This window comes from Girardinichthys multiradiatus, chromosome Y, assembly GCF_021462225.1.
Source record: "Girardinichthys multiradiatus isolate DD_20200921_A chromosome Y, DD_fGirMul_XY1, whole genome shotgun sequence".
Lineage (NCBI taxonomy): Eukaryota > Metazoa > Chordata > Actinopteri > Cyprinodontiformes > Goodeidae > Girardinichthys > Girardinichthys multiradiatus.
In genome coordinates, this window is record NC_061818.1 from 17,583,990 (window position 1) to 17,609,389 (window position 25,400).

At 40.8% G+C, this 25,400-nt stretch overlaps 2 protein-coding genes across 3 annotated transcripts in view; both read right to left on the reverse strand.

The window, feature by feature from the left end:
• LOC124864207 (thyroid hormone receptor alpha) overlaps positions 1-5,917 on the reverse strand; it is a 76,463-nt gene extending 70,546 nt beyond the window's left edge. Inside the window, exon 1 of the mRNA XM_047358885.1 lies at positions 4,915-5,917. The gene's annotated coding sequence lies outside the window, so the exon portion shown is untranslated. The remainder of the gene's footprint in view (positions 1-4,914) is intronic.
• A 2,975-nt stretch (positions 5,918-8,892) lies between these two features.
• Positions 8,893-23,819, reverse strand: LOC124865053 (vesicle-fusing ATPase-like). Of its 2 annotated transcripts, XM_047360059.1 has the most exons (20): positions 23,734-23,819; positions 20,873-20,972; positions 20,740-20,779; positions 20,321-20,487; positions 20,132-20,236; positions 19,331-19,406; positions 17,657-17,812; positions 17,301-17,500; positions 16,495-16,660; positions 15,367-15,441; positions 14,664-14,851; positions 13,756-13,851; positions 13,495-13,651; positions 13,270-13,403; positions 13,014-13,160; positions 12,509-12,643; positions 12,074-12,187; positions 11,096-11,151; positions 10,816-10,860; positions 8,893-9,781 (listed from the first exon to the last, which is right to left on the reverse strand). In XM_047360059.1, exons 1-19 carry the CDS (start codon positions 23,814-23,816, stop codon positions 10,830-10,832), a joined length of 2,226 nt encoding a protein of 741 aa, XP_047216015.1. In that variant the 5' UTR covers positions 23,817-23,819; the 3' UTR covers positions 8,893-9,781; positions 10,816-10,829. The 2 variants fall into 2 exon arrangements, with proteins under 2 accessions (XP_047216015.1, XP_047216016.1); XM_047360060.1 differs by lacking the exon at positions 10,816-10,860.
• Positions 23,820-25,400: the final 1,581 nt, after the last annotated feature.

Sequence of the window (25,400 nt, forward strand, 5' to 3'; positions counted from 1 at the left end):
GGTACATGTCATGCAAAATCCTCTTTTTTGTTGTGTTCTTGAAGTCAGTGGAAGTGCAGAAAAGTTTAATTTAGTCTGTCAGAATGAGGTTGCATTCACACTGCTGGTCTGGTCCAGGGATTGGTAAAAGTGAGAAAAATCACACCTTCTGTTGGCTCTGATTGTTTTCACACACAGATTTTTTTAGACCAGAGTCATGCAGTTGCAATGAATTGTTTCGAGGGCAGTATTGCACTGACTGAGAAGAAAAAAAGCATGAAGAAGAAAGTCCATCTCATCAGAATTTCTGTTGCTACTTTGGTGTTCAAATGTAACTGTGCATCTGCACCTTTTCACTACTCCACGTCTTCAGAGTCGTGTTCTTTGTTTTTTCTCTACTTCTACTGAAATGCTCTGCTCTCACGTTACATCTTCACTCTCTGCTTTTGGTACAGTGGCCCGGCATGTATTCAGACCTCAACCAAACAGCTCCAGGGTTCACATAAACTGGGCAAGGACCGGCAGTTGTAACTGTGCCAGGGCACGCTTCTCTGGTTCGTTTCAGGGTCCGGGATGGGTTTATACCGGAGAGATCACCCCAGAAACCTGGACCCTGGCACGGTCTGTGCCACAAAGGTTTGGTGTGACAGCACTTAGTATTTTAACTGGATTTTCCGAGCTTGGTTGTGGATCTCTGCAGCTTCTCCAGAGTTCCTGTGGGCCTTTTGGATGCTTCTCTGATTATCTGTGTTCTTGCAGAGCCTGTCAGATTACACAGGAGTTTGTGGCATGGATACCTTTGCAGGTTGCTGTATAGACTGGCTGGTTTTTTTGAAGACAGGCCTGTTTTACACCAGCACCGTGTGTTTTTACACTGTGTGTCGTAGCACTAACCCTACCAGGCCTGCATATTATGATCATTGTAGCATCTATTTTCACTTTATCATGATGTTTATTTTCGGTCTCCAGCTTGTGTAATCACGCTCTGTTTCTCTGGTACAAAGAAGGAGACACAGACCGAACTACATAAGAACATATTGCGGCCTCCTGTGATTTAGATGTTGAGGTCATGAAACTGGTAAGTCGGTGATTATATGCAAGTGCTTTCATAAATCTAATTTATTTATTTAATTAGGTCACGTGTGCCCGCTAGGAGATTATATGTTGGTCTATATGTGAAAACGTCACATGGACGCTACTTTTACATGTGCTTAAATCTATTATTGATCCGTTGCAGGATCATGTTTTATCTCTTCTTTTTAGGCGTATTATTTCTGCATCTCTAAAATTGAAATTATCTGCAGTGTTTACACTGTTTCCTGAAAGGATAGAATAAACACTGCTGCACATAAAACCTACAGTTACGCTTACAAAAATGCATCTGAAGAATAATTATTGAAAAACTGCAACACTGTAAAAAACACAATAACGATTACTGGAGATCATTTTTGATGTGATTACGCTTCGGTTTTCAGACTGTATGGATTTTATTTTCTCCCACCTGTGTGGTTCTTGTAGAATCTAAACTACATATGCTCTGTTTAAAGCTATTTTCTGCATGGTAATATAACTGAGGACATTATATAATTATCACTGCACTGTAAAAAAAAAAAAAAACAGAGAAAATGGAAGGTGCTGGATGTTATAAACAAAACAAACTACTATTATTACATCTTTGGATTTGCAGCTTATTAATGCAGTGAGCAATCTGAAAATAACAGCAACTATTATTTTGTTGTTATTTTTTTAGGTTTTCTAATATTACAGCCACCAGTTTCCAGGCATTCGATTTGGATTTTGTGTGATGCATTTCCACAAAGTAAAATCTGCTAAATGTGGTGTGTATTTTTTTATTTATCCTGTTTATTCTGCTTTAGAGAAGCTTAAAGCAGGGTTAGGTTATAAAACAGTATCCCAATAAAATGTTTAGTACTGTAAATGGAGACAATACAGCAAAACTGCAGACCTACCAGGACATGGCCATCCACTTAAACTGACAGTCAAACAGCATTAACCAGAGAGGCAGGGAAGAAGCATATAGTGTTATGTTTTATAAATCAACTTTCCTAATTATATTTGTCCTTTCAGATGCGATTGGCTGGCCAGAAAATAAAAGCCTGAAGGAATGACCTCACCCCCACCTTCTCCTTCTTACTGCTGCCTTTGAACCCATCTTTTGCTGACTTTTATTTCTGGCTCTTTTTGAGTATAATTTTCATTAAATCTCGGTTGTCTTTTGTTTAGGGAAGTCTTGGCCCATGTGCAGTATGAATGAAATCAGTACAAATGACTGCGCACGCATACAACGTAACGGCTGCCGACCAGTTTAAAACCCACAGAAGACAAAGATAACCACAATAACAATGGTTAATAGCAGAGTACTCACGTGTGCGGTCCTTGAATCTAACAACGGTTCTCCAACAAAGTTCTCATTTTCTCCCCCGTTTTGTAAGCAGAAAGTGAAAGCCAATTAGTGGCGCGGCGGGGGAATTACACCATTTTCACGTCTACTGTTGCCATGTGAACGGAGATTGTTACAAAAATGTTGTGTGTAGATGTTTTAACAGAAACGGGGAAAAAACAAATCCCGCTGTTAATGGATCGTTGTCGTTTAAACAAGCCTAAGGGCCTAAGTTGGATCCATAACATTAACCAATGGCTGATATAGTGGCCATTGTTCCTCCAGTCTTTTAATCTTAACATATTAAAAGCAATCGAGTTGTACTGACACACATGGTCACACTCATATTTGTGGGATGTGGTTTAGTTGGTGTTTAACCCTCTGGTCAACATTTAGAATTAAAAAGTGTTTTGAGCCCCTTCTTACAGTCGTGCTGTTTGGTTGTCAGTGTATGGATAGGCAGGAAAGAAGCCCAGATGCAACTATAATTTATAGACTGTAATATATGGTAACTTTGGCAGAGCTGCTGAGATCCATAGCTCAGGAAGAGAATACGTCACCCGGAGAACTATTAATTGTGCAATCTACAAACCTGGCCTTTATCGATGGGTGGAAACAAAAAAGCAAATGACCAAAAAGGGGCATAAAAAATTAACATTTGCAGGATGCCAAAAGTGAACGTGGATGAAGGTGCAACCTGCAGAAACTGGTTAGAGCTAAAAGGGAGATGAATGGAGCCAAATACAGGGCAATCCCTAAGGAAAACTGGTTAGAGGTAGACAGTTAGCAGCATCCCCTCAGCATGATGCTGCCACCACCATGTTTCTCTGTGTATATGCTTTTTCTCCAGCAGTGACAGGGCACAAAAAGGTGGAACCTATCTGCAACAGACATCTGAACGGGGCGAGGGTTCACTTTCCAGCCGGACAATCCCAAACATACAGCCAGAGCTACAACAGAATGCTATAAATGAAAGCATATTAATTTGTTAGAATGTCCTAGTCAAATTTCAGAATTAAATCCATTTGAGAAAACATGGCCACACTTGAAGATTGCTGTACGCAGAAGCTCTTCATCCAGTCTGGCAGAGCTTGTACTATTTTGCAAAGAGGAAAAGGCACAATGTCATCCTCTAGATGTGCTAAGCTGGTAAAAACATCCCCCAAAAGGCTTGCAACTGTAACTGTAGCAAATGGTGGTTCTACAAAGCATTGACTCAGGGGGTTTAACCAAACAACGACAAACAACAAAAATGGACGTGACACTTCTTCAATTTTTATATGGAAAAGGTCTTAAAAAACATGTATTGATTTTCGTTTTACTAATATGCACTAGTTGGTGTCTATCACATAAAACCACAATAAAATACATTTACGTTTGTGGTTGTGAAATGATGAAATGTGGCCTCTTAGTCTATTACAGACAATTCCGGGCTCAATGCACCACTTGTTCCAGGCATTGTGAGCATTGTGTATACGGAGTTTGCCACGTGTGTACCGATTGCAACAAGACCTCATCTAGCACAACACACACTCGATGCCAATAAAGAGTCAATAATGTAAGAGTAAAGTGCCGGAACCTGAATAAAAACATTTCAAGAGTACAATTGATGACTGACATCTACATCAGAAGTACCTGCAGCAACCCGTTTCCAACAAACACAATCCAGTGTTGAATTTGGATAGTGCAGACTGGTTTTTGTAGCACTCATTTTGAGAGTTTCAAACATTTATGTTTTTCATGTTTGCCATTTACAGCTGAATCAGGAAGAGCACATTAAATATAACATATATCAAAACTGACATAACAAATAACATGGAAAAAACTAAAGACCAGAATATTCCACCAAGGCTGTATAAAAAATTGAATTCTGAGGATTTCAATTATTTGCGTACACAACCAAGAGAAGCTATTGGCCCTGCTGCATGGGCGCATTCTCATTTGAGAAATATTCTTGTGGGTAAAACTTAAAAGTATTTTAAATTGCATTGCTTTCATTTTACGGGCGACTGAAACAATTATAGTCCCGTTTAAATCCTTAGAATATCTTCTATTGCTGCCACCTACTGATTAACTGATTTACAGAACACGGTGCGCTCTATTTATAGGGGTGACCATCTCGCCCTCCCTGGCCCCCCACTGGCGTCGCCACTGTGTTGAAACAGCCACGTTTCCAATCAAGTGTTCAGTAGCATTTCAAGCACAGCCAGCTGGATGTGTTTGAGCTACACTACGTGAGGTGTGGCTGCAGAAGGAAGCCCGCTTGGGTGAACAGAACATCCAGAACCATCCGCATACCTCCCTGTCTACATGCTGGCACCGCGTCCCTTACGTCACTGTTCCGAGCTATTAACAGAGACTGTAGGTTAGCAGGTTTGTGGCTCCAGCTGTCAGATGACGTAGCATAATGAGAGCCAGAGAAGTCTTGACAGAGATTAAAGTCGTCGTAAATTTTTTTCAAAGTCGACATAGAGCCCAGGTTGGCCAGCGTCATAATCTGCGGGCAGTGGGGTTGACGTGAGGACACCACTCACCTTGCACCGCCGCGACAGTGGGGCAGCCCTCTCCGTGTCAGTTTGTAGTGCTGTAATCCACTCCGGATAGAAAAACACCTCCAACAAGGTCAGCGTGTAACACGTCACAATGAGCGGCAAATGAAAGAACCGGGACACAAGTACATGTGTCAGCCGGTTCCCCTGACTGGGGGAGACTGTTTCCTCTTTCAACACGAAGTCAAGAGCGAAAACAGGATGACGGCAGCGTTCGGCCCTCCCGGGACTGTAAAAATCTCACGGTCAAGGTATGCGTGGAAGGAGGACACTCCACGGTGTTGACAAGTTCGCTACGGTCGGTCCTGTCCCGTACATGTATAGTGCTGGTGAATGCGGGTCAGCTGGAGCGGGGATGATACATCGTAAGGCTCTGCAGCTCCCCCCACCGGCCCGACAGGAACACTGCCTCCACAGAGGTTACATAATAAACAACCCAGTCCAATCCATGAGGCTCTTAGCAGAACACTAAATGGAAAGAGGGTCACAACCCAACACTTATAGTATGCTTTAATGACCTACTGTTGTTTTTTACTACTCACACATTCTTCAATTCAAAGCCATCTTCTATAGTTTGAGGCACTTTTTAACCATATCACCGGATGACACTACACAGAAGGGTAGTATACATTCAGTAAAACATTATTCCCTCCTTACAGATTTCTTCTAATTGTGCTTTTTTTTTGTCAAACGTTATCATCAGACCAATGATAAAAATCTAACCTGATTAAATGTAAATGCTACGGGAGAAGAAAGGAGAATTCTTCGCTTGGGACACAGTCCTGTAGCCGCAAACGTTCTCCAGAGTTCGTGTACAACAGATGGATCCTTTAGCAGCAGAAAGGGAGTGGCAGGACATGAGAATCAGCGGAGCTTCTGTTCTTAACATTGTTAGGGGAGCTGTTGCAGCAAGCTATTCTAAGTAATTCAAATGAACAACTTTTGATACCGCCTAGCTTCCAGGGTGATTCTAACCAAACTTTAAAGCCTGTTTCGTCCTCTCTACTTTGGAGCGTGCAAACATTCAAATGGTCATATCCTCTTCAATTCTTTTTTGATTTACACAAGTTTGACATCATTGGAAAGCTTAGACTCCACTTTTGTAGGATCTGTAAGTAACTCAAAATGACCCCGAGTAGACTTGTTCATGGTTTTTCCACAGCCTGTCACATATGTGTGTCCACAGTTTATATGCTAAAATAGATAGAATGTCTTTTTTTTATTAAATCTTTTTCTAAAATACAGTCTAAAGTTCATTTACAGAAGGCATGGATGACACAGGTCTTTGCACCAGTGGCATTTCAACATTACTGTTTACATACTTTGTCCACTGTTCCATGTTTATCATAATTTTGACTTTATTGTTGATCATTTGTTTCTATTTTTTCTCATTATTTCAACTGTTTTGTTTAGCTTTTTCTATTCAATTCTATTCATTTTTTTTCTTGCCACCTTCTCTTCTTTCCTCGTCATTTTGTGTAACCTTAATAGGGTACATGTCATGCAAAATCCTCTTTTTTGTTGTGTTCTTGAAGTCAGTGGAAGTGCAGAAAAGTTTAATTTAGTCTGTCAGAATGAGGTTGCATTCACACTGCTGGTCTGGTCCAGGGATTGGTAAAAGTGAGAAAAATCACACCTTCTGTTGGCCCTGATTGTTTTCACACACAGATTTTTTTAGACCAGAGTCATGCAGTTGCAATGAATTGTTTCGAGGGCAGTATTGCACTGACTGAGAAGAAAAAAAGCATGAAGAAGAAAGTCCATCTCATCAGAATTTCTGTTGCTACTTTGGTGTTCAAATGTAGCTGTGCATCTGCACCTTTTCACTACTCCACGTCTTCAGAGTCGTGTTCTTTGTTTTTTCTCTACTTCTACTGAAATGCTCTGCTCTCACGTTACATCTTCACTCTCTGCTTTTGGTACAGTGGCCCGGCATGTATTCAGACCTCAACCAAACAGCTCCAGGGTTCACATAAACTGGGCAAGGACCGGCAGTTGTAACTGTGCCAGGGCACGCTTCTCTGGTTCGTTTCAGGGTCCGGGATGGGTTTATACCGGAGAGATCACCCCAGAAACCTGGACCCTGGCACGGTCTGTGCCACAAAGGTTTGGTGTGACAGCACTTAGTATTTTAACTGGATTTTCCGAGCTTGGTTGTGGATCTCTGCAGCTTCTCCAGAGTTCCTGTGGGCCTTTTGGATGCTTCTCTGATTATCTGTGTTCTTGCAGAGCCTGTCAGATTACACAGGAGTTTGTGGCATGGATACCTTTGCAGGTTGCTGTATAGACTGGCTGGTTTTTTTGAAGACAGGCCTGTTTTACACCAGCACCGTGTGTTTTTACACTGTGTGTCGTAGCACTAACCCTACCAGGCCTGCATATTATGATCATTGTAGCATCTATTTTCACTTTATCATGATGTTTATTTTCGGTCTCCAGCTTGTGTAATCACGCTCTGTTTCTCTGGTACAAAGAAGGAGACACAGACCGAACTACATAAGAACATATTGCGGCCTCCTGTGATTTAGATGTTGATGTCATGAAACTGGTAAGTCGGTGATTATATGCAAGTGCTTTCATAAATCTAATTTGCATACACTATTTCAACAAATAGATGCAAAGTCTGGATGTGTATGTGGGAACTGATTAAATGCAATATGCAGTTTTTAAAATGATATTTTTATTTTTTAGGTGAAAAAAGCTTTCCAAACCAAGCTGGCCCAATATAAATCAGAATGAGCTTTATTGGTTTCATGCATTCACAGCGTACAGACATTAAGTATAAATAAGTATAAAACTTTAGAGGAGATAAAATAAAAGATGACATGAACAGTGTGTGCATTAATGTGCTTGTATAAGTACAGGCATTTTATTTATAAAGAAAAGAAAAAGAATGAAAACACAAGAAGAAGATGCTCCCCAGCCTCACCTGCTGCTGCCGGTCTTTGGGACTGGGATGATGTTGGAATGCTTAAAGCAGTAGGCAAAGCCATGCAGCTCCAGAGACTTGTTGAAAATAGGGGCCAGATGGTCAGTGCAGGCTCTCTGGCAGAAGGGGGAAATCAGGTCTTGGAGCTTTTCTGGTCTTCTGAGGTTGAAAGAGCCTATTTAGATCTTCCTCGGTGATCTTTAGTATAAGCAGGAGGTCAGAGTGGAGAGGGTAACAGGCTGTTGAGTTGTTGATGGGGGGTTCAGGTTGTTCTTCTGTGTGTAGGAGTGGGTTGTGGGTGTATGGCATTGGCCATTGTCCACTAAAACTAATAAAGCATTTGCAATGACTAGCAAAGAGTCTTTTATATAGTTGTGGAGGAATTTTTCGCCCATCCTTCTTTGCAGATTCAACAACAATGGGATAATAAAGATGTTTTTTGGCAGTGGTTTTGAGCTTGTAACTCTCATAGATTCCATTTTGCCCACTCTCTTGTCTTGTTGTTGAATCATACTCTCACCTTAACTGAAGGTGAGGTCTGCAGTGCTTTATACGTTGTTTTGGGTCCTTTTGCGACCTTCTGGATGAGTCATAGATGCAGTCTTGGAGAAATGTTGGTCAATACCTGTTTTTCCTTGAAAATGAACTTAGAATTTTTGAACCTATTGTATATAATTAAGCTATATTTGTCTGGGGTAAAAAGCTGCTGATGGTGTTGTGTATTACGTCATGAAGAGAAGAACATTTGTCACTGTCCATCATTTTGTCTTGTGCAGCGATAAAGGAGGCCAGATATACATCAGATCAAAGGTTTGTTTTGCTGTGCATATGAGTGATTTATTGCAATAATCCATCTGAACATTGACATTTATGTACACACACACACACACACACACACCCATCGTCAATGGTCTGTACAGAACAGGAAGTTTGGATTAGTTTTGAGCACTGAGCACAAGGCATAAGCAACAAAAATACAAATTAATATACAGCTATCTTTTTTTGGGAGTACACAATTAATTACAAACACACGATTCCATTTGAATAAACTTTAATCAACCACTCATACACACACACTATACACATGCAGCATTGGGTTTCCAACAATTCCCAACAAAGAACTGAACTGCACTGTATACACAGAAAGAGGCCAACAATCATTAACATATTTTTTATTACTACATTGAAATCAAATCTGGTCGAATAAACATCTCCAGCTCCACAGCAAGGAGGACCATACTGATAAACTATGAAATATCCATCTTCTGTTTAACTGTATTTTATCTTTCTATGTAAATTATTTACAGAACAATGTCATACTGTATATTTAAATGGATTACATTTACACATGAAACAGCTTCTTTATACAGCCACAAGTAAATCACTAAAAGCCTTTCGTAAATTCACTTCTCAGCAGCCAAAGGGCTATTTGAGTCACTTTTGCCTGTGTTGTGTTTATACTGCTTGTGGGGATACACAACAATAGCTACTGCCAGCAGGACAAGAAATATGCAACAAATACAACAGCTAGTACAGCTAAAAACGCGGCTTCCTCTTTTTGTTCTTTTTTACGCACAATGCACAAAACAACACTTTTTTTCCTCCATAATCATCTATTGCAGTTCCTTTACAGAGAACAGATTTTAACACTACCACTTCCAATAGTTGGCTGCAAAATGTTAATAAGTGCTGTTAGTGATGAGCAGGAGGAAGGGGATACAGACACATTTTCTCAATGGAACATGCAGTAGATGAGAGCAGTTGTCAAGTATTAATTTAGACCAGGTGATCAGTGGGTGAATGGACAACAGGGGATCTGGTTTTTCTTTTGCTTCTCCTCCCTTATTGGTTCCTGTTAATGCTTTGCAGATAGTGAGTCTCCTCAATTCCAGTTGCTCCCTCTACTCTTACAAACTGCGATCACTAGAGAAAGAAAGAAAATAGAAACAGAAGGCGAGACTTATTTAATATCTATGCAAGTTCAGACGCCATCTTCACTTGCTCACTATCAGAAAGGAAACCTCAGCTTGTTTCCATAAAATGTATGCACAGATGTTGGGAAGAAATAATAAAGGCACACATTGTACACAACACAAGAAAAATAATTATTATAAATTATAAAGCTTTATACCACTGCTCATGGACTCTCAAGCACTGTTTGGCAGTCCAATGTGCCTCTGCAAAAATACTCATAAATTCCTAATTACATGTTCCAAAACCTTCTGGAAAGCCTTCCCAGAAAGGTTGAAGCTGTTATAGCAGCAAAAGGTGGGGCAGCATTATATTAAACCCTAATGATTCATTTGTGAAGACAGAGAAGTAAATACGTTTAGTAATATGATGTTTATTTATTGTTGACTCCATGTGCTGCAATGGAATTATTTGTTTAATGGTGGATTGGCTTCTTATGTTTAGGTTTACAGCCTGTTATGGAGGAAGGGCTGCATGGCTGACCGCTGAAGGGCAGAGTGAGAAGGCTATGAAAGCTGGTTTACTTGGAAATGATGGTTGGGCAGCAGAGCCAGCAGCACACTGTAAACTTGCAGACTGTCAATACAACTCTGTGGTCTCACAGTCCAAAACCCTTTCTGGGTGATGCCTGATATTGATTATGATTAGCACATAAGCAAATGAAAATCTGTCCTACTTCCCTTCTGCTTCATTACTGCGTAGAGCATCATAATTTGTGTTTCAGATTAGGATTAGTGGAAGAGGTCCAGGTACAGTTAAAGCTAAGTCTAGGTTTACATGTTAGAATTTATGAACTAAGAAAAGCCTAGCTGTTAGCCAATCATATTATAGATCTGATCTATTATGAGCTGAGTAATACTTTAATTACTTTGTAATTAAATTATTACTCAGCTCTTTACTAAAGGGTATAAAACCTAAAAGCTAATCTAATGAGCCAACTACAGAATCCACTAGTTCTAGTTTCATTGAACCATTGTTGGTCTTACCAGTTAAGAGCGACTTAAATTCGGATTTGATCACCGTCATTCAACCTGGTGATTGCAAAATAAAGTCACTGTGGTTAGTTGTTGTTCAGTGGAAACCTATTACTTTTAGACTTGTTATGCTCTTGTAGAGCAATATTTTTTAATTAAGGGTTGTGCTGAGTGTAACCTAAAGAAAATTAAAAAACAGACACATTAAAGGAAGGAGGATGACAATGATACAGGATGAGTTCCTAATCTGATGGATGTTGTTGCTGTGATTTAAAAGTATAAATATACTTACGCTCCCTCGTCTCTAAGCAGAGTCATAAATTTGATCACTCTGTAATCTGGATCCATCTAGAGATAGACAACATTGACCAAAGGAAAAAGTAAATGATTTAGTAGCAGTACAAAACATAAAAACTATCCTAACAACATTCCAGAGTGTTGTTATGATTCCCAACAATATATCAAATAAGAAATAAAATCTTCAGAAACGTTCAGTCGTAAATTGCTGATAATTTTCATTTCCTTCCAAAAACCTCAAATTACATTGATCCAGGTTGGTTTGGACAACCCAACCTGGCATCATCTGACAACCTCTTTTTGTATTTTCTTTGTTTCTCTTTGTCTGGTATTGCAATTTGTTTAATGATGTGATCTGAGTATGACAAAATATCAAAAATACAAGAAATCTGTTAGGGGCAAACACTTTTTTTTACAGCACTGTACATGGATTATGGAAAAAACTTGATAACTTCAATGAGTTAAATATAACTTCTAATATCAGTGTGCTTCTACACTTCAGTACCTTGCTGAAGATGGGTTTTAGACACCTATTGAAAGCATTACTTTGAAGTCAACCCTTGTCATTTATATTCCTTTCCATTACAATGGATAAGGTAAGGTTTTGCTAATTTGCTATTTAGTCATCTAAACATCCAGCACGCCAGAATCAGGAGCAGAATTCTTTAGTAGGTTTGCTGGGAAAGCTGAATATCTGGGAATTCATTTCTTATGGCTTGGCCTATTGCTATGAATCATGGGGCTTGTAGTTTAGTCACTACATAATAACATCTCAATTCCTCAGACAGAACCACAGATCCCATGAGAAATAAAAGCTTCTGCAGCATTTTTCAAACCAAATAAACTAATTAATGAATTAATCAAGAAACGAAACAATAATTAAACAACTGTAAATATTTTGACTTAACTGCACAGGATTTAATACCTTGTAGCTTATGGACATTTTTTTTGTTTGTTACTTGATCTTTCTTACTTGAAGTGACATCTCAATGAGCACTAGGAGCTTCTTGATGCCGATCCAGACCCGCTTCCCTTTGAGCTGCTGTGCAATGCTGGCTCGCTCTTTATCGGTGAAGCTTCCCAGCAGCTAAAAGGTCAAAGAAATGTTGAGATTTTCAGTGTTAACTTCCGACCCTCCATTGACAGGGATAAAGAAATACACTCATAACAATGCTATAGCCAAAAATATTTTTTCTGGTAGGCTGAAATAATGTTTTCCCCAAAAGTAGAGAAATGTCAAGGCTGACAGTTCTTTTGAGCCTAGACTGTAAAGTGAAAATTTTTAATCTATCATTGATAAAGTTTAGAATGTTCAGTACTTATCCACTAGAAGGATCCTAACATCTGTCCAGATGCGAACCTCAAACAAACCTAACTTCATGTGTGATTTGGATTCTTTATATTGTACCTCTAAAGCATCGACTAACTGCTCCCCAGTGGAGATGTTGGGAACGTGGATAGTGGTGCTGAAGGCATCCAGCATCTCCATCTCTTGCAGAACATCCTTTCTACTGGTGGTGCCGATGATAAGCAGCTTCCGGCCCTGCAGGATGAGGACACAACTCACTTTTATCTGTTTTTGATTACACTACAGAATGAATGAAACACATGCAAGCCAGCAATGGGCATGTAAATGATTTGATCTGCAAGGTGCTTCAACAACAGCAACATGTGACAAGATTTGGCATCATAGGTTGAGTTTCCTTAAAATCAGACAGTAAGTTTTGGATATGCATTAGGCAAGACCTCACTGCAGCCTAATGTTGGAGCCAGTCTCCATCTGATCTTGTCATGTCATCTTAAAGCAGCTGGTTGTAAAGAGTACACCGATCTCTGACGCTTCACTAAGTTTTTGTTACTTAGTGTTTATAACATACAACATAAATGATAACAGGTTTCAGAAGATCTCTCACCTTGGGTGGAGGTTTTTTAAGCAACACCAGCAGAGCCTGTAGCACAAGGTTGGAGAAACGAGGGCCAATAGGCACATAATCAAGCAGCCGCTCAATGTCATCCACCACAACACAGCTGAGCTGGGACTTGTATGCATCATCAAAGACCTGTGATAGACAGAAGAGGAGGAAGGTATTTGACAGGAAATTAAGTAAATATGAAAGCTTGGTTGTTTAACTGTAAACTTTGAAGCCAAAAATAATTTGCAACACTTGCCTTTTTGATAGCCTGGCATTTGGAGATCTCTGAGTTTCCAATCATCTTGTCTGGAGAGCAGATCTTAATGAAGGGGAACTGAGAGTCCTCTGCAATCTTAGCTGCCAAGGCTGTCTTTCCACTGTGGGATGGACCTGTGTGTGTACACAGAAGTGGTACACTTTACCATCTGAATCTGAGTTACTTGTTACTTTAGAATGCTTTGGTTAATAACTCTTTATTTACCCTCCAGAAGTACAGCCACCAGAGGAGTGCGATCACTGTTCTTTGTCTGCTGGACAAGCAGCTCTCCATCATCCAGGACATGGGTAACAGGGTCGCCCCATTTGATGATACCGTTCATGACGTAGCTGGAATAATCCTCCTGGTTTGTTCCAAAAGCCTGTAAATAAAGAATTTGGACTTGTGAGTAACCCTGTTTGGCCTGTTTTCCACGTCGATAGACCATAATGATTTTACACAACATGAACCTTGACTGTTACATACAGGCTTGATGTCATTGTTGAGGGATCCCATGAAGTCATCTCTGGTGACCTGAAGCTTCTCTGCCCGCTCCATGTCGACCTCAACCGTAGATGTAGCCTGGAGAAGAACATGAAGCCAAATAAATATTGACGGAGCAGTAACTGTTTAAAAATATTGACTTTCGGTTAAAGACATGCAAAAGTTCCTTTAAAATGTTCAATGTCAAGATTTTAAAACAATATTTTGCAAAAGTAAAATTTTTGCAAAGCGCTATCCAGTTGCTGTCGGCATGTGACTTCTAGTGAGGTAAGTTTATACTATTATTATGAGCCCTTAAAGTGAGTGCTTTAAGCTCGACACCCTGTTTGAGACTGTTGAAGTATAAAAGGAAGTAGTCCTTGAGTAGTTTGCTTTGTTACGTCAGCTAATAATGACTATTTGTCAGGCAGGGTGGCCACACTTGGTTACAGTACCATTGAAGGTGGTCCCACCACTTTAAACTATTTATCTGGCAGCAGTTTGGATACAATGTACTTTTGAGAAAGTTTAGATATTTATTATCCACTAATAAAGCATTGTAACCCCCCCCCCCCCCCTTTGTTTTTTCAGTTTAAGGCACTTTAAATAGCTAAAATCAGCTAAAATAGGCTGACCTGTAGATTTTTATCCTTTCACTGCTTTGAGGATTTCTTCCTCTCTTTACAGGCTTGCAGAACACAGACAGACTGTGGCTGTTAGGATTACAGGCCCTCACATTTAGCAGGGCCTATGTCCTTATCACAGCAGCTGATTAATTCCAGGCCAGGGTGTTTGATCTGTGCTGACACCATATCCTGCTTCCTATCCAGTAGGCTATCTCCCATCCTGTTTCCCCCAAAACTGAAGCCATCTCAAACTGAGGCACCAAACATTAAAGAGAGTCAGGAGACCTTGATATGTCGGTTCATGGCGGTGGATTGTGCTGCCCTGACAAGCCCTTCCAGCTCGGCACCGCTGTAGTTTTTTGTCTCCGAGCCCAGCTCTTTGATGTCAACATCTGAGGCCAGCAGATTGAAGCTTCGCATCTTAGTGGTGTGGATGTTTAGAATCTGGACACGGCCCTTCTCATCAGGTAGACCTGAAGGACAAATGATTAGGGCATAGTGGCAGTGAGAGACAAACGGAGGGGCATAGAAGGAACAGACAGGGGAGGATAGATGTCTAACTGATATCATGCAGAAGCACTACTGATGTATGCCCCTGATGGGTTAAAACACACTAAGTCTGTGTTGGAAGTTTTTGCACAGGTCACACTGTAGGATGCTTGCAAAAATCCTTCAAGTCAACCTAAAACATGCAGCAGGAGCAGATCAGATACCCTACAAGGGAGCTACATTGGTTGGCTTTAGGGAAGTCTATTATCTACAGGGTACTAGAGGGGGCCCGAGTTCAAAGGATTAATGTAGGCCATTTCTGGCTCTTCCTACGCAAGACCCATGTGGATTATCTCTGGCCCATATGGTTTACCTTGCATATGCTGCCTGCTAAGAACCCACAGAAAATTATACTCATGGTGGACATGTGCACTGTAATAAGCACTTCATAAATTAAAATGAAAGATTAAAATAAAGCCAAGACTGTTTTAGCACTCACCAATTTCCATCTTCACCTCAAACCTGCCAGGCCTCATCAGAGCATCATCGATGAGGTCGGGCCTGTTGGTCATTCCTGCAAAGAGAGACAGTTGGTCAGAGGTCAGAAATTTACAGGAAAAAATAAGGATTTATGGGGAGACCAGCAAACTAAAGTAGGAGCAGAGGCAGATGTGTTTCGATTACTAAGAAATCTACAACAAACGTTGCTAGTCAGCTGTGTTTCACTGGCAACTTTTTGCATTTGTCATTCCTTTCACCACCTAGAACTCAATCCGAAAAAGATAAATACCATGAGTAAGTTCTACTAGATAATAAAGAAGTTTAAGCTAAAATGTCACTTCAAACCCCCCAAATAACTATTTGTTAAGTCAGGTTAAATTAAAATATCTATAGCTTAATTTTAAGGTCAGTTGGAGAAATTATGTCCTGATTTAAGGGTGTTTTTGTTTTTGCTTGGGTTTTAGTTATTCTTATTTCCAGTTTACGTTTTTGCATCTTACTTCTGTTTTCCTGGCTGTGCTTTACTTCCTTAGTATTGTTCATGTTCTGTACTTCATGTTTTCCCGATGGGTTTGTATTGTTGGAGATCTGTTTGCCATAGTCACGTTTTGTTCTTCCTGCATCTGTCAACCTGCAATCAGCTTCATTCGGTCCACCTCATCATGTAATCAGTCTTCTCGTTTCACCTGTATCATGATCCATATATACACTATCATTCTGTTCATTTCTTGCAGTAACTTTTCAGTTCACTCTGCTCATGCAAAGCCTGTTTTGCCAAGTTTGTCCTGTTCATGTCAAGCATGTCTTGCCTGCCTGTCCATGCCTGTTTTTCCCACCACCTGCTGAAGTGAGTTTCATTTATTAAATTTTTTACTCACCACGCTACACTGCTTCCTGCTTGTCTGCATTCTGGGGTCCACCACTACACCACGTATTTGACAAATTATTAGTAATAGTTTTTAGTCATGTTTGCCCTAAATCTTTAATGTTCATTTCTGGGTAGCAGTTTTGTGATTTTTTTTATGCTGATCAGATGAGAGTTAAATAGTCCACACTAATCAGAAAACCAGTCAGTAGAGTGATTGTGCAGGTTTACGTGGCTCTATTCTGATTTCACTGTCCTTACCAATAACCAGGATGTTGTTAAGTTGCTCCACACCATCGATTTTCGACAGGAGCTGGTTGACCACAGTGTCGTGTACACCAGTGCTGCTAGCGCCCGTGCCTCTCTGCTTGCAGATGGCATCCAGCTCATCAAAGATAATGATGTGGAGACCGCTGTTGGCGCCAAGCTGAAAACATGGATGCTTTTTTAGTTTCATTCATGTTCTTTAACATTTTGCATTTATAGCCTGAGATGCATTCATTCAAGGTGAACAAGACTTTTAGTCAGACCTTTTACTTTTATTGAGAAATCAGTTTGTTTCAAGTGATCACACTTTCATCTCCTGGGAACATACTTCACGACTTTCATGTTTCATACTTCCTTTGAATCCTGCTTCATTAGTGCTTATGTTCTTGGGAGAAAGACTCGTTCCAGCTACCACCAAGGGTGAGGACACCTTCTGCCTTTCTAAAATGCCACGGAGATGCCTCTTCTAACCAGCTTTTTGTTTTCTTTTAACCGGCACATAGAAGCCAGGAGGACATTCCTTCAGTAGCCAGACAGCTCCAAATACGAGTGACAACATGGTATCAGGAGCCAATTTGGGAGAATTTTCATGTCAAACGTACTCCACACACCTATACCCCCCATTTCCTCAACCCCTCACCACACATGCACACTTAAATATGACATTTATGAAAGTTCTACATCGACCATGTAAAATTGTAGTTAGTACAAAAGTGCTTTATAAGTTTAGTTATTGTGATTATTAGTTCCTGATATTCATGCCTCAGTGGTCGATAACATAAGTCAGAGAGGTCTCTCACCCTCTTCTGCTCCTCCTCTGCATCAGCAAACAGTTTGCGGATGTTGGCCTCAGACTCTCCCACGTACTTGTTGAGGATCTCTGGGCCGTTGACAACCTTTGGCTCACGGGCGTTGAGCATCTTGCCGATCTGCCTGGCCATCAGTGTTTTTCCACATCCTGGTGGCCCAAACAGCAAGATCCCCTTCACATGCTTACAGCCTGGAACAAAAAAAGCACCATTAGAATAATGACAAGACTAGAGAACATTATTAAAGGAAGGAATGCAAAGAAGAAAATCAAAGAAGACATACATATAATAGTTTCTAGGTCCTTTCTATTTTACAGATGTGAAAATGTCTAAAAGCCATGTCTTACCCATCTGCTCCACAATGTCAGGAGGGAAAACCCTGGAAGCAAAGGCTCTGCGGAAAATGTCAGAGAATTCTTTGTCCAGACCTCCAATTCCCATTTTCTCAAAGTTCCAGTCAGGGTTAATGATTGTCTGCCGTGCCTCCTTGGTTTTTGCCTTACCTGTTCAAAAATAGAAATATTATCAGATATTCTAAGACCTACCGGGGTTGGACAATGAAACTGAAACACCTGTCATTTTAGTGTGGGAGGTTTCATGGCTAAATTGGACCAGCCTGGTAGCCAGTCTTCATTGATTGCACATTGCACCAGTAAGACCAGAGTGTGAAGGTTCAATTAGCAGGGTAAGAGCACAGTTTTGCTCAAAATATTGAAATGCACACAACATTATGGGTGACATACTAGAGTTCAAAAGAGGACAAATTGTTGGTGCACGTCTTGCTGGCGCATCTGTGACCAAGACAGCAAGTCTTTGTGATGTATCAAGAGCCACGGTATCCAGGGTAATGTCAGCATACCACCAAGAAGGACGAACCACATCCAACAGGATTAACTGTGGACGCAAGAGGAAGCTGTCTGAAAGGGATGTTCGGGTGCTAACCCAGATTGTATCCAAAAAACATAAAACCACGGCTGCCCAAATCACGGCAGAATTAAATGTGCACCTCAACTCTCCTGTTTCCACCAGAACTGTCCATCAGGAGCTCCACAGGGTCAATATACACGGCCGGGCTGCTATAGTCAAACCTTTGGTCACTCATGCCAATGCCAAACGTCGGTTTCAATGTTGCAAGGAGCGCAAATCTTGGGCTGTGGACAATGTGAAACATGTATTGTTCTCTGATGAGTCCACCTTTACTGTTTTCCCCACATCCGGGAGAGTTACGGTGTGAAGTCCCAAAGAAGCGTACCACCCAGACTGTTGCATGCCCAGAGTGAAGCATGGGGGTGGATCAGTGATGGTTTGGGCTGCCATATCATGGCATTCCCTTGGCCCAATACTTGTGCTAGATGGGCGCGTCACTGCCAAGGACTACCGAACCATTCTTGAGGACCATGTGCATCCAATGGTTCAAGCATTGTATCCTGAAGGCGGTGCCGTGTATCAGGATGACAATGCACCAATACACACAGCAAGACTGGCGAAAGATTGGTTTGATGAACATGAAAGTGAAGTTGAACATCTCCCATGGCCTGCACAGTCACCAGATCTAAATATTATTGAGCCACTTTGGGGTGTTTTGGAGGAGCGAGTCAGGAAACGTTTTCCTCCACCAGTATCACGTAGTGACCTGACCACTATCCTGCAAGAAGAATGGCTTAAAATCCCTCTGATCACTGTGCAGGACTTGTATATGTCATTCCCAAGACGAATTGATGCTGTATTGGCCGCAAAAGGAGGTCCTACACCATACTAATAAATTATTGAGGTCTAAAACGAGGTGTTTCAGTTTCATTGTCCAACCCCTGTAGACAAATATAGAGTCAATGACAATGATTTGTGATTTGTGTTTGCAGATAGCTCTGATTCATTTTGTTTGCTCTTGCTGCCATCTTATGGAGAAAACAGACTCAGGGGGTACCCATGTTGCTTTTGCAGCATTCTGGCTTTACATGTATAAATAAGTTGGTATTCAAATAGAATCTGTGCATATAAATGGAGATGAAAGAAGAACGTACCCACTAGTGTGAGAGAAGAATTCTCTGCCTTCTCAAAAATCACCTGGCTGTTGCCCACCATCAGACCGCTGTCAATCTGTCAGGGTAATTACAGTTACTCACACTCCTCAACCGAGAATCTAAGTTTTTTTTACATGTTCTGTACCTTATTTGAATCAAATCCTGCATTCTAACCCAATATAAACATACATTATAACAAAATAGTGCTTTAAAACAAATTAATTAAAGTAAAACTTTAAATAACCAAAAGGAAAGAACAGGCCTTCTGCAATATATATGATTCAATATAAAAAAAGCAAAATTAACCTATTAAGCATTTAAAATGTACAGAAGTCTTATTAGAATCCAAATGTAAGGTCTGCTTGTTTCATACAGATTTAATTTAAATGCATCTTTCATGAAAATGCCAGCAGTTAAACTTATAACCAATGCATGCATATTTTATGTGAAGCCAATACCTTATATACATTTAGAGCTGAACAGCTCTGTGAGCTCATGCTCTAATTTATTAGGACTTGACTGCAATCATATGTGGATCATTCTACGTTCTTCAGAGCAATTTTCCAGCTCACTCTCTGGAGTTTAATTACTTAGAACTAATGATGTGTCTCAGAACAATCAACAAAATCCCATCAGTGGCAGAACAAATCCTCAACTCTTATCAGAGTTCCAGCAGCAGATTATCCAGCATCTCAGACGTCTTGCTTTGAATCATGGCTGCAAAGTCCTATTTTACTTCATTTCTTACTTTTGGTTCTCCTTTTAGTTTTGGTGTTTGAGCTCTTTAAAGAGGTCTGGTACCTTTTGTGGCTTCTTTCCTGGATCCCCTTTCAGGATGCTGGCGTCCATTGCCTCGACATCCTTCACCACCAAGCCAAACAGCTTATCGCAGAAACTGAACACTAACTGGAATTTGGAGGCAGGAAAAATATTTTTTATAAAAGCCTATAATTCAATGTAAAAGTGAAAGGAAAACTGTGGAGCATTGACCTGCTGGGTGACAGAGAAGGCTTGGTTGTTAAATTGCTGGATGAACTCAGCAGCCATCTTGTCTGAGTCATAGGGAGAGGAGTCGGTGTTCTTCTTCTGCAGGAAGTCGATTTCGATTGTCATGGCACCAATACACTGCTTGGCCTTGTCAAAGTTGTAATTGGATACTGAATGGGCAGACAAACTCAGTTATTTTTCATAAAATAAAGGTCTGAATATCAACTGTCTCACTTAAAACATTTTTTTATGTCTGTCCGACCTTCTACTAACTAAAGCATCTCAAATAGTTCAGAGCACAACATCTGCCAGCATCATCACTGTGAATTTCATGCCTGCCCTAGGACTAACTGACAGCCTAACATTGCTAACAGTTATTTACTAACATCCGATGATGCATGAGTTAAAAAACAAAGTTTTACCTTCCACCTCCTGGCCAATGGAGAGACCTGCCCATTTTCTCTGCAATAGAAAAAGATAAACACCTAAGAATGAGGCCAACAACTATCTTATAATATAGGAAGGATTTGTTTCAGTGCGTGCGTGTGTATGAACCTGCGGCAGGCTGAAGGCGATACTTCCAGGTGCTACAGTATGATGGGTCTTGACTGTGAACACATACTTGTGGTTTGGTGTAGTTTTCACTGTCACGTGTCTGCAGAGAAAGGCAACAATCCCTGATTAAGCTTCATGGATGACTTTATAGTGCCCATAAGTTGTTGTCAGGATAATCACAGTAATGGGCCACTGAAGTCACTAATACGGCAATTGGGACATGTGAGTCACTGGCCCTACCCTCTATTCAGCTAAGTGCTTGGGTGGTTGTTCTTCACAATCCAAACATATCCTTAACTATGCCATGTCCGCCTGAGGAGTAGGTGTTAGAAAGATGAAATCTAAGGCCACCTCCTCTGTTTAGAGATGGTTTTTCATGTTCAACATCGATGGCTTCTTTCACTCCTGTCTCAAACCACCAGCCTTTCCTGTCCCAAATGTCCACATTGCTGTCTTTCAACGACAGTCCCTTTTCTGTGTTGTATCATCCATTTTTGTAGCTACTGTTTAGTTTCTTCATTATAGAGGTCTGAACATTACTTGCTGCACTGGACCACATTTGCCTCACTGCTGAGTTTGTGTTTGGATGTTTTATCATTGGGATGAACCAGTCTCTGTCTGAGAGTGATCTTGGGTTTAAAATGCACCGGAATATTACGCTTGGAAAATGTCCTTCTTAGTTTCTCGAATACTCGAGCCACATATGAAAACTGGCTCAGAGTTTATCTGTTCTTTCTTTCTAGGTGAAACAACTAAAGGAGCTACATCCATCAACATTTACTTTTCCTTCCCATAGAAAGTACTACTGGATCAGTGCTTCTGTGTTCTTTTTGTGTCTCTGCTCTGTTCTCTCAAACCCCCAGTCGGTCGTGGCAGATGGCCGCTCACCCTGAGCCTGGTTCTGCTGGAGGTTTCTTCCTGTTAAAAGGGAGTTTTTCCTCTCCGCTGTCGCTACATGTATGCTCAGTATGAGGGATTGCTGCAAAGTCAACGCCAGTGACTGTCCACTGTCTCTACATGCTCATCCAGGAGGAGGGAATGCTGCAAGTCACTGACTGGATGCAATCTGCTGGGTTTTCTTAAGATAGAAAAACTTTTTATCCAATTTGAATAAATAACTGAATCTGACTGCACTGTTCAATTGTTAGGATTAATAGGAATGTATGTACCTGACTGTTGGGAAGTGCCTTGAGACAACATGTGTTGTGAATTGGCGCTATGTAAATAAACTGAATTGAATTGAATTGAATGGAGGTCAAGGTATATATTCTAAGAATTTTAACTTCTGGGCCTGTTCCAGGGGTTTTCCTCAACCATGTGCAGAGGCTATAGTCCTCAATGTGGCTGTCCTGGATTTGAATCCCGGACCCGTCGACCTTTGCTAAATGTCTCCCCCTCTCTTTGCACTCTGTCTACCTACTGTCAAAAAATGAAAAATAAAGGCCTCTGCTGCTGCTGCTGCTGCTGCTGCAAAAAAAAATATATATATATATATAAAAAAATGCAGGGTTTATCTTTATTGTCAGCACTAAGCACTGACATTGCTAATCATACTAAGATATATAATAAATTATTATCTAAGTGTTTTCAAACTGATAGGAATGTAGCACCACTAACAGCACCATATAAAGCATTTTAAAGAATGCATTGCTTGTGCAAGTAGCTAATTCTGGTGTTAACCTCTAGAGTTTTAATATTCTTGTTGTATAACAAGATTTCCTGTCACAAGATCTGGAAATAATACAACAATACAATTTTTCCCATTGCCCTCATGCGATGGCCTGAGGTCGATTACAAATTTTTTAAAACAGTGAGTAATTTGTGAAACTTTATGGCCTGGGACACCCTACATACATTTTTTGCCCAATTTTACCCCCGATTCCCATTACAGAAAGGTTTGCTGTACTAGTTGGGGAAAGTCAGCAGGGTGAGTTGAGAGGGTGTCTGCAGGTGTGTGAGGGGAACCGACCTAGGGAAACACTACACAACTTTTATCAATGTGAAGTGTTTCTCCATGACAAACAAAAGAGAGACACTCAGATATTTAAGAGAAAAATATGTTAAATAATGAACGACTCTTGGTCTTCCTTTCCTGGGGCGGTCCTCATGTGAGCCAGTTTGTTTGTAGCGCTTGATGGTTTTTGCGACTGCACTTGGGGACACTTTCAAAGTTTTCCCACATGTTCGGACTGACTGACCTTCATTTCTTAAAGTAATGATGGCCACTCGTTTTTCTTTACTTAGCTGCTTTTTTCTTGCCATAATACAAATTCTAAAAGTCTATTCAGTAGGACTATCAGCTGTGTACTGTATCCAGCTCCTGCACAACACAACTGATGGTCCCAACCCCATTTATAAGGCTTGAAATCCCACTTATTAAACCTGACACCTGTGAAGTGAAAACCATTTCAGGTGACTACCTCTTGAAGCTCATCAACAGAATGCCAAGAGTGTGCAGAGCAGTAATCAAAGCAAAAGGTGGCTACTTTGAAGAACCTAGAATATAAGACATATTTTCAATTGTTTCACACTTTTTTGTTCAGTATATAATTCCACATGTGTTAATTCATAGTTTTGATGCCTTCAGTGTGAAGCTACAATATTCATAGTCATGAAAATAAAGACAACTCTTTGAATGAGAAGGTGTGTCTAAACCTTTGGTCTGTACTGTATATCATAATTATTTCAATATTATATATTCAAAAAATGAAAGTCTCATACTACTGCCTTTGGCTTAAGGGGTTGAATGCTGGATGACCAGGTGGATAGATCCGTAGATAAATAGGTGAGTTCAGATGGATGAGCATAGAGATGTCTTGCTTTAAATTTGCATTGAGAACACATCAGTGATGACTACTCACTGTCCTGACTGCAGATCCTTCTCGCTCACGACGGCACAGTTAGTCAGCGACAGCTCATCTGTCGGACATCGGCCAGCTTGCATGGTCTAGAAAACGAAAAGAAAAAAGGAGGTGGGGGTGGAAAATAAAATGGGCACAATTTGAAATGTATTTGGAATAACAGCACACTGTATTCCACTAGATTTGCTTCAACCTCATAGAAAACTGGATACAACAACATTCTTCAGAGTGGAAACTACTAAGTGAAAAAGTCAAAGAGTTATTTTAAAATCAGGTGTTTAAAAATAGGGCTGAGATTTAATAACTCCTCATTTTGGAAATTGTGAAAACATGCATTTTTAATGTTAACTTTAAAAATGCATGTTTTTGTTAACTTGCATGTTATTATTTATGTGTACATGTTTGAAATGAACTGAACTAAATTAACAGCTATTTAAAAGGAAACAAGATGTTTTTCATTGCATGTTGTGACATCTCTGCAGTATATTTAGGCTGCAAGAGAGCAAGAGAGTGAGACTTTCAGCAGATTACAAGAAGGCTGAACAGAGTAAAGCAAACAACCTCTGTCATATCTTCCTGAACTTCCAACCCACATCTTTAATGAAATATATGCTATATTTGGAAATGGCGGCAGTCATTTGAAAAGCTAAGATTTAAGGTAAGAATCTATTTTCCAATAGTTATTTAAAAATTAAATATTGTTTAACTGTCCTGTTGGAAGCAGAAACTGGGTACTCAAAGTTGGACTTGTTTATCATCCAGGCTGAAGTCACTGAGGTGGTCAAAAAGCTCCACGGTGGCAAGGCTTCGAAGGTGGATGAGATCCACCGATAGTCGAACCTCGGCTTCAGGAAAAGCAGTGTGCTTTTTGTCCTAGCCGTGGAACAGTGGACCAGCTCTGTACCCTCTACAGGGTGCTCGAGGGTTCATGGGAGTTTGCCCAACCGGTCCACATGTGTTTTCTGTGTTTTGTTCAACTGTGTCCCTCATGGTGCCCTGTGGGGGGCGATCCAGGAGTATGGAGTTGGGGGCCCTATATTAGAGTAGGTGGAGCAGGAGTTTGCTCCGCATTGGCGGACCTAAGTCGGACCTGTTTCCAGTGCATGTTGGACTCCGGCAGGGCTGCCCTTTGTCACCGGTCCTGTTCATAATTTCCATGATCAGGATTTTTAGGTGCAGCTGAGGGCTTGAGGGAGGCTGGTTTGGGGACCAGTGGATTTCATCTCTTGTTTTTGCAGATGATGTGGTCCTGCTGGCCTCCTCTAGCCAAGACCTACAGCATGCACTGGGATGGTTCGCAGCCGAGTGTGAAGCAGCTGGGATGAAGATCAACTCCTCCAAGTCCAAGGCCATGGTTCTTGACCGGAAAAGGGTGGCTTGCCCTCTTTAGGTTGGAGGGGAGCTCCTGCCTCAAGTGGAGGAGTTCAAGTATCTCTGGGTCTTGTTCTCGAATGGAGGTAATTATGGAGCGGGAGATTGACAGACAAAGTAATGAGTAATGAGGACGCTGTGACGGTCCTTTGTGGTTAAGAGAGAGCTGAGACGAAAAGTTCCTACCCTCACCTATGGACATGAAATTTGAGTCATGACCGAAAGAACGAGATCCCGGATACAAGCGGCTGAAATGAGCTTCCTGCGCAGGGTGGCCAGGCACTCCCTTAGAGAGA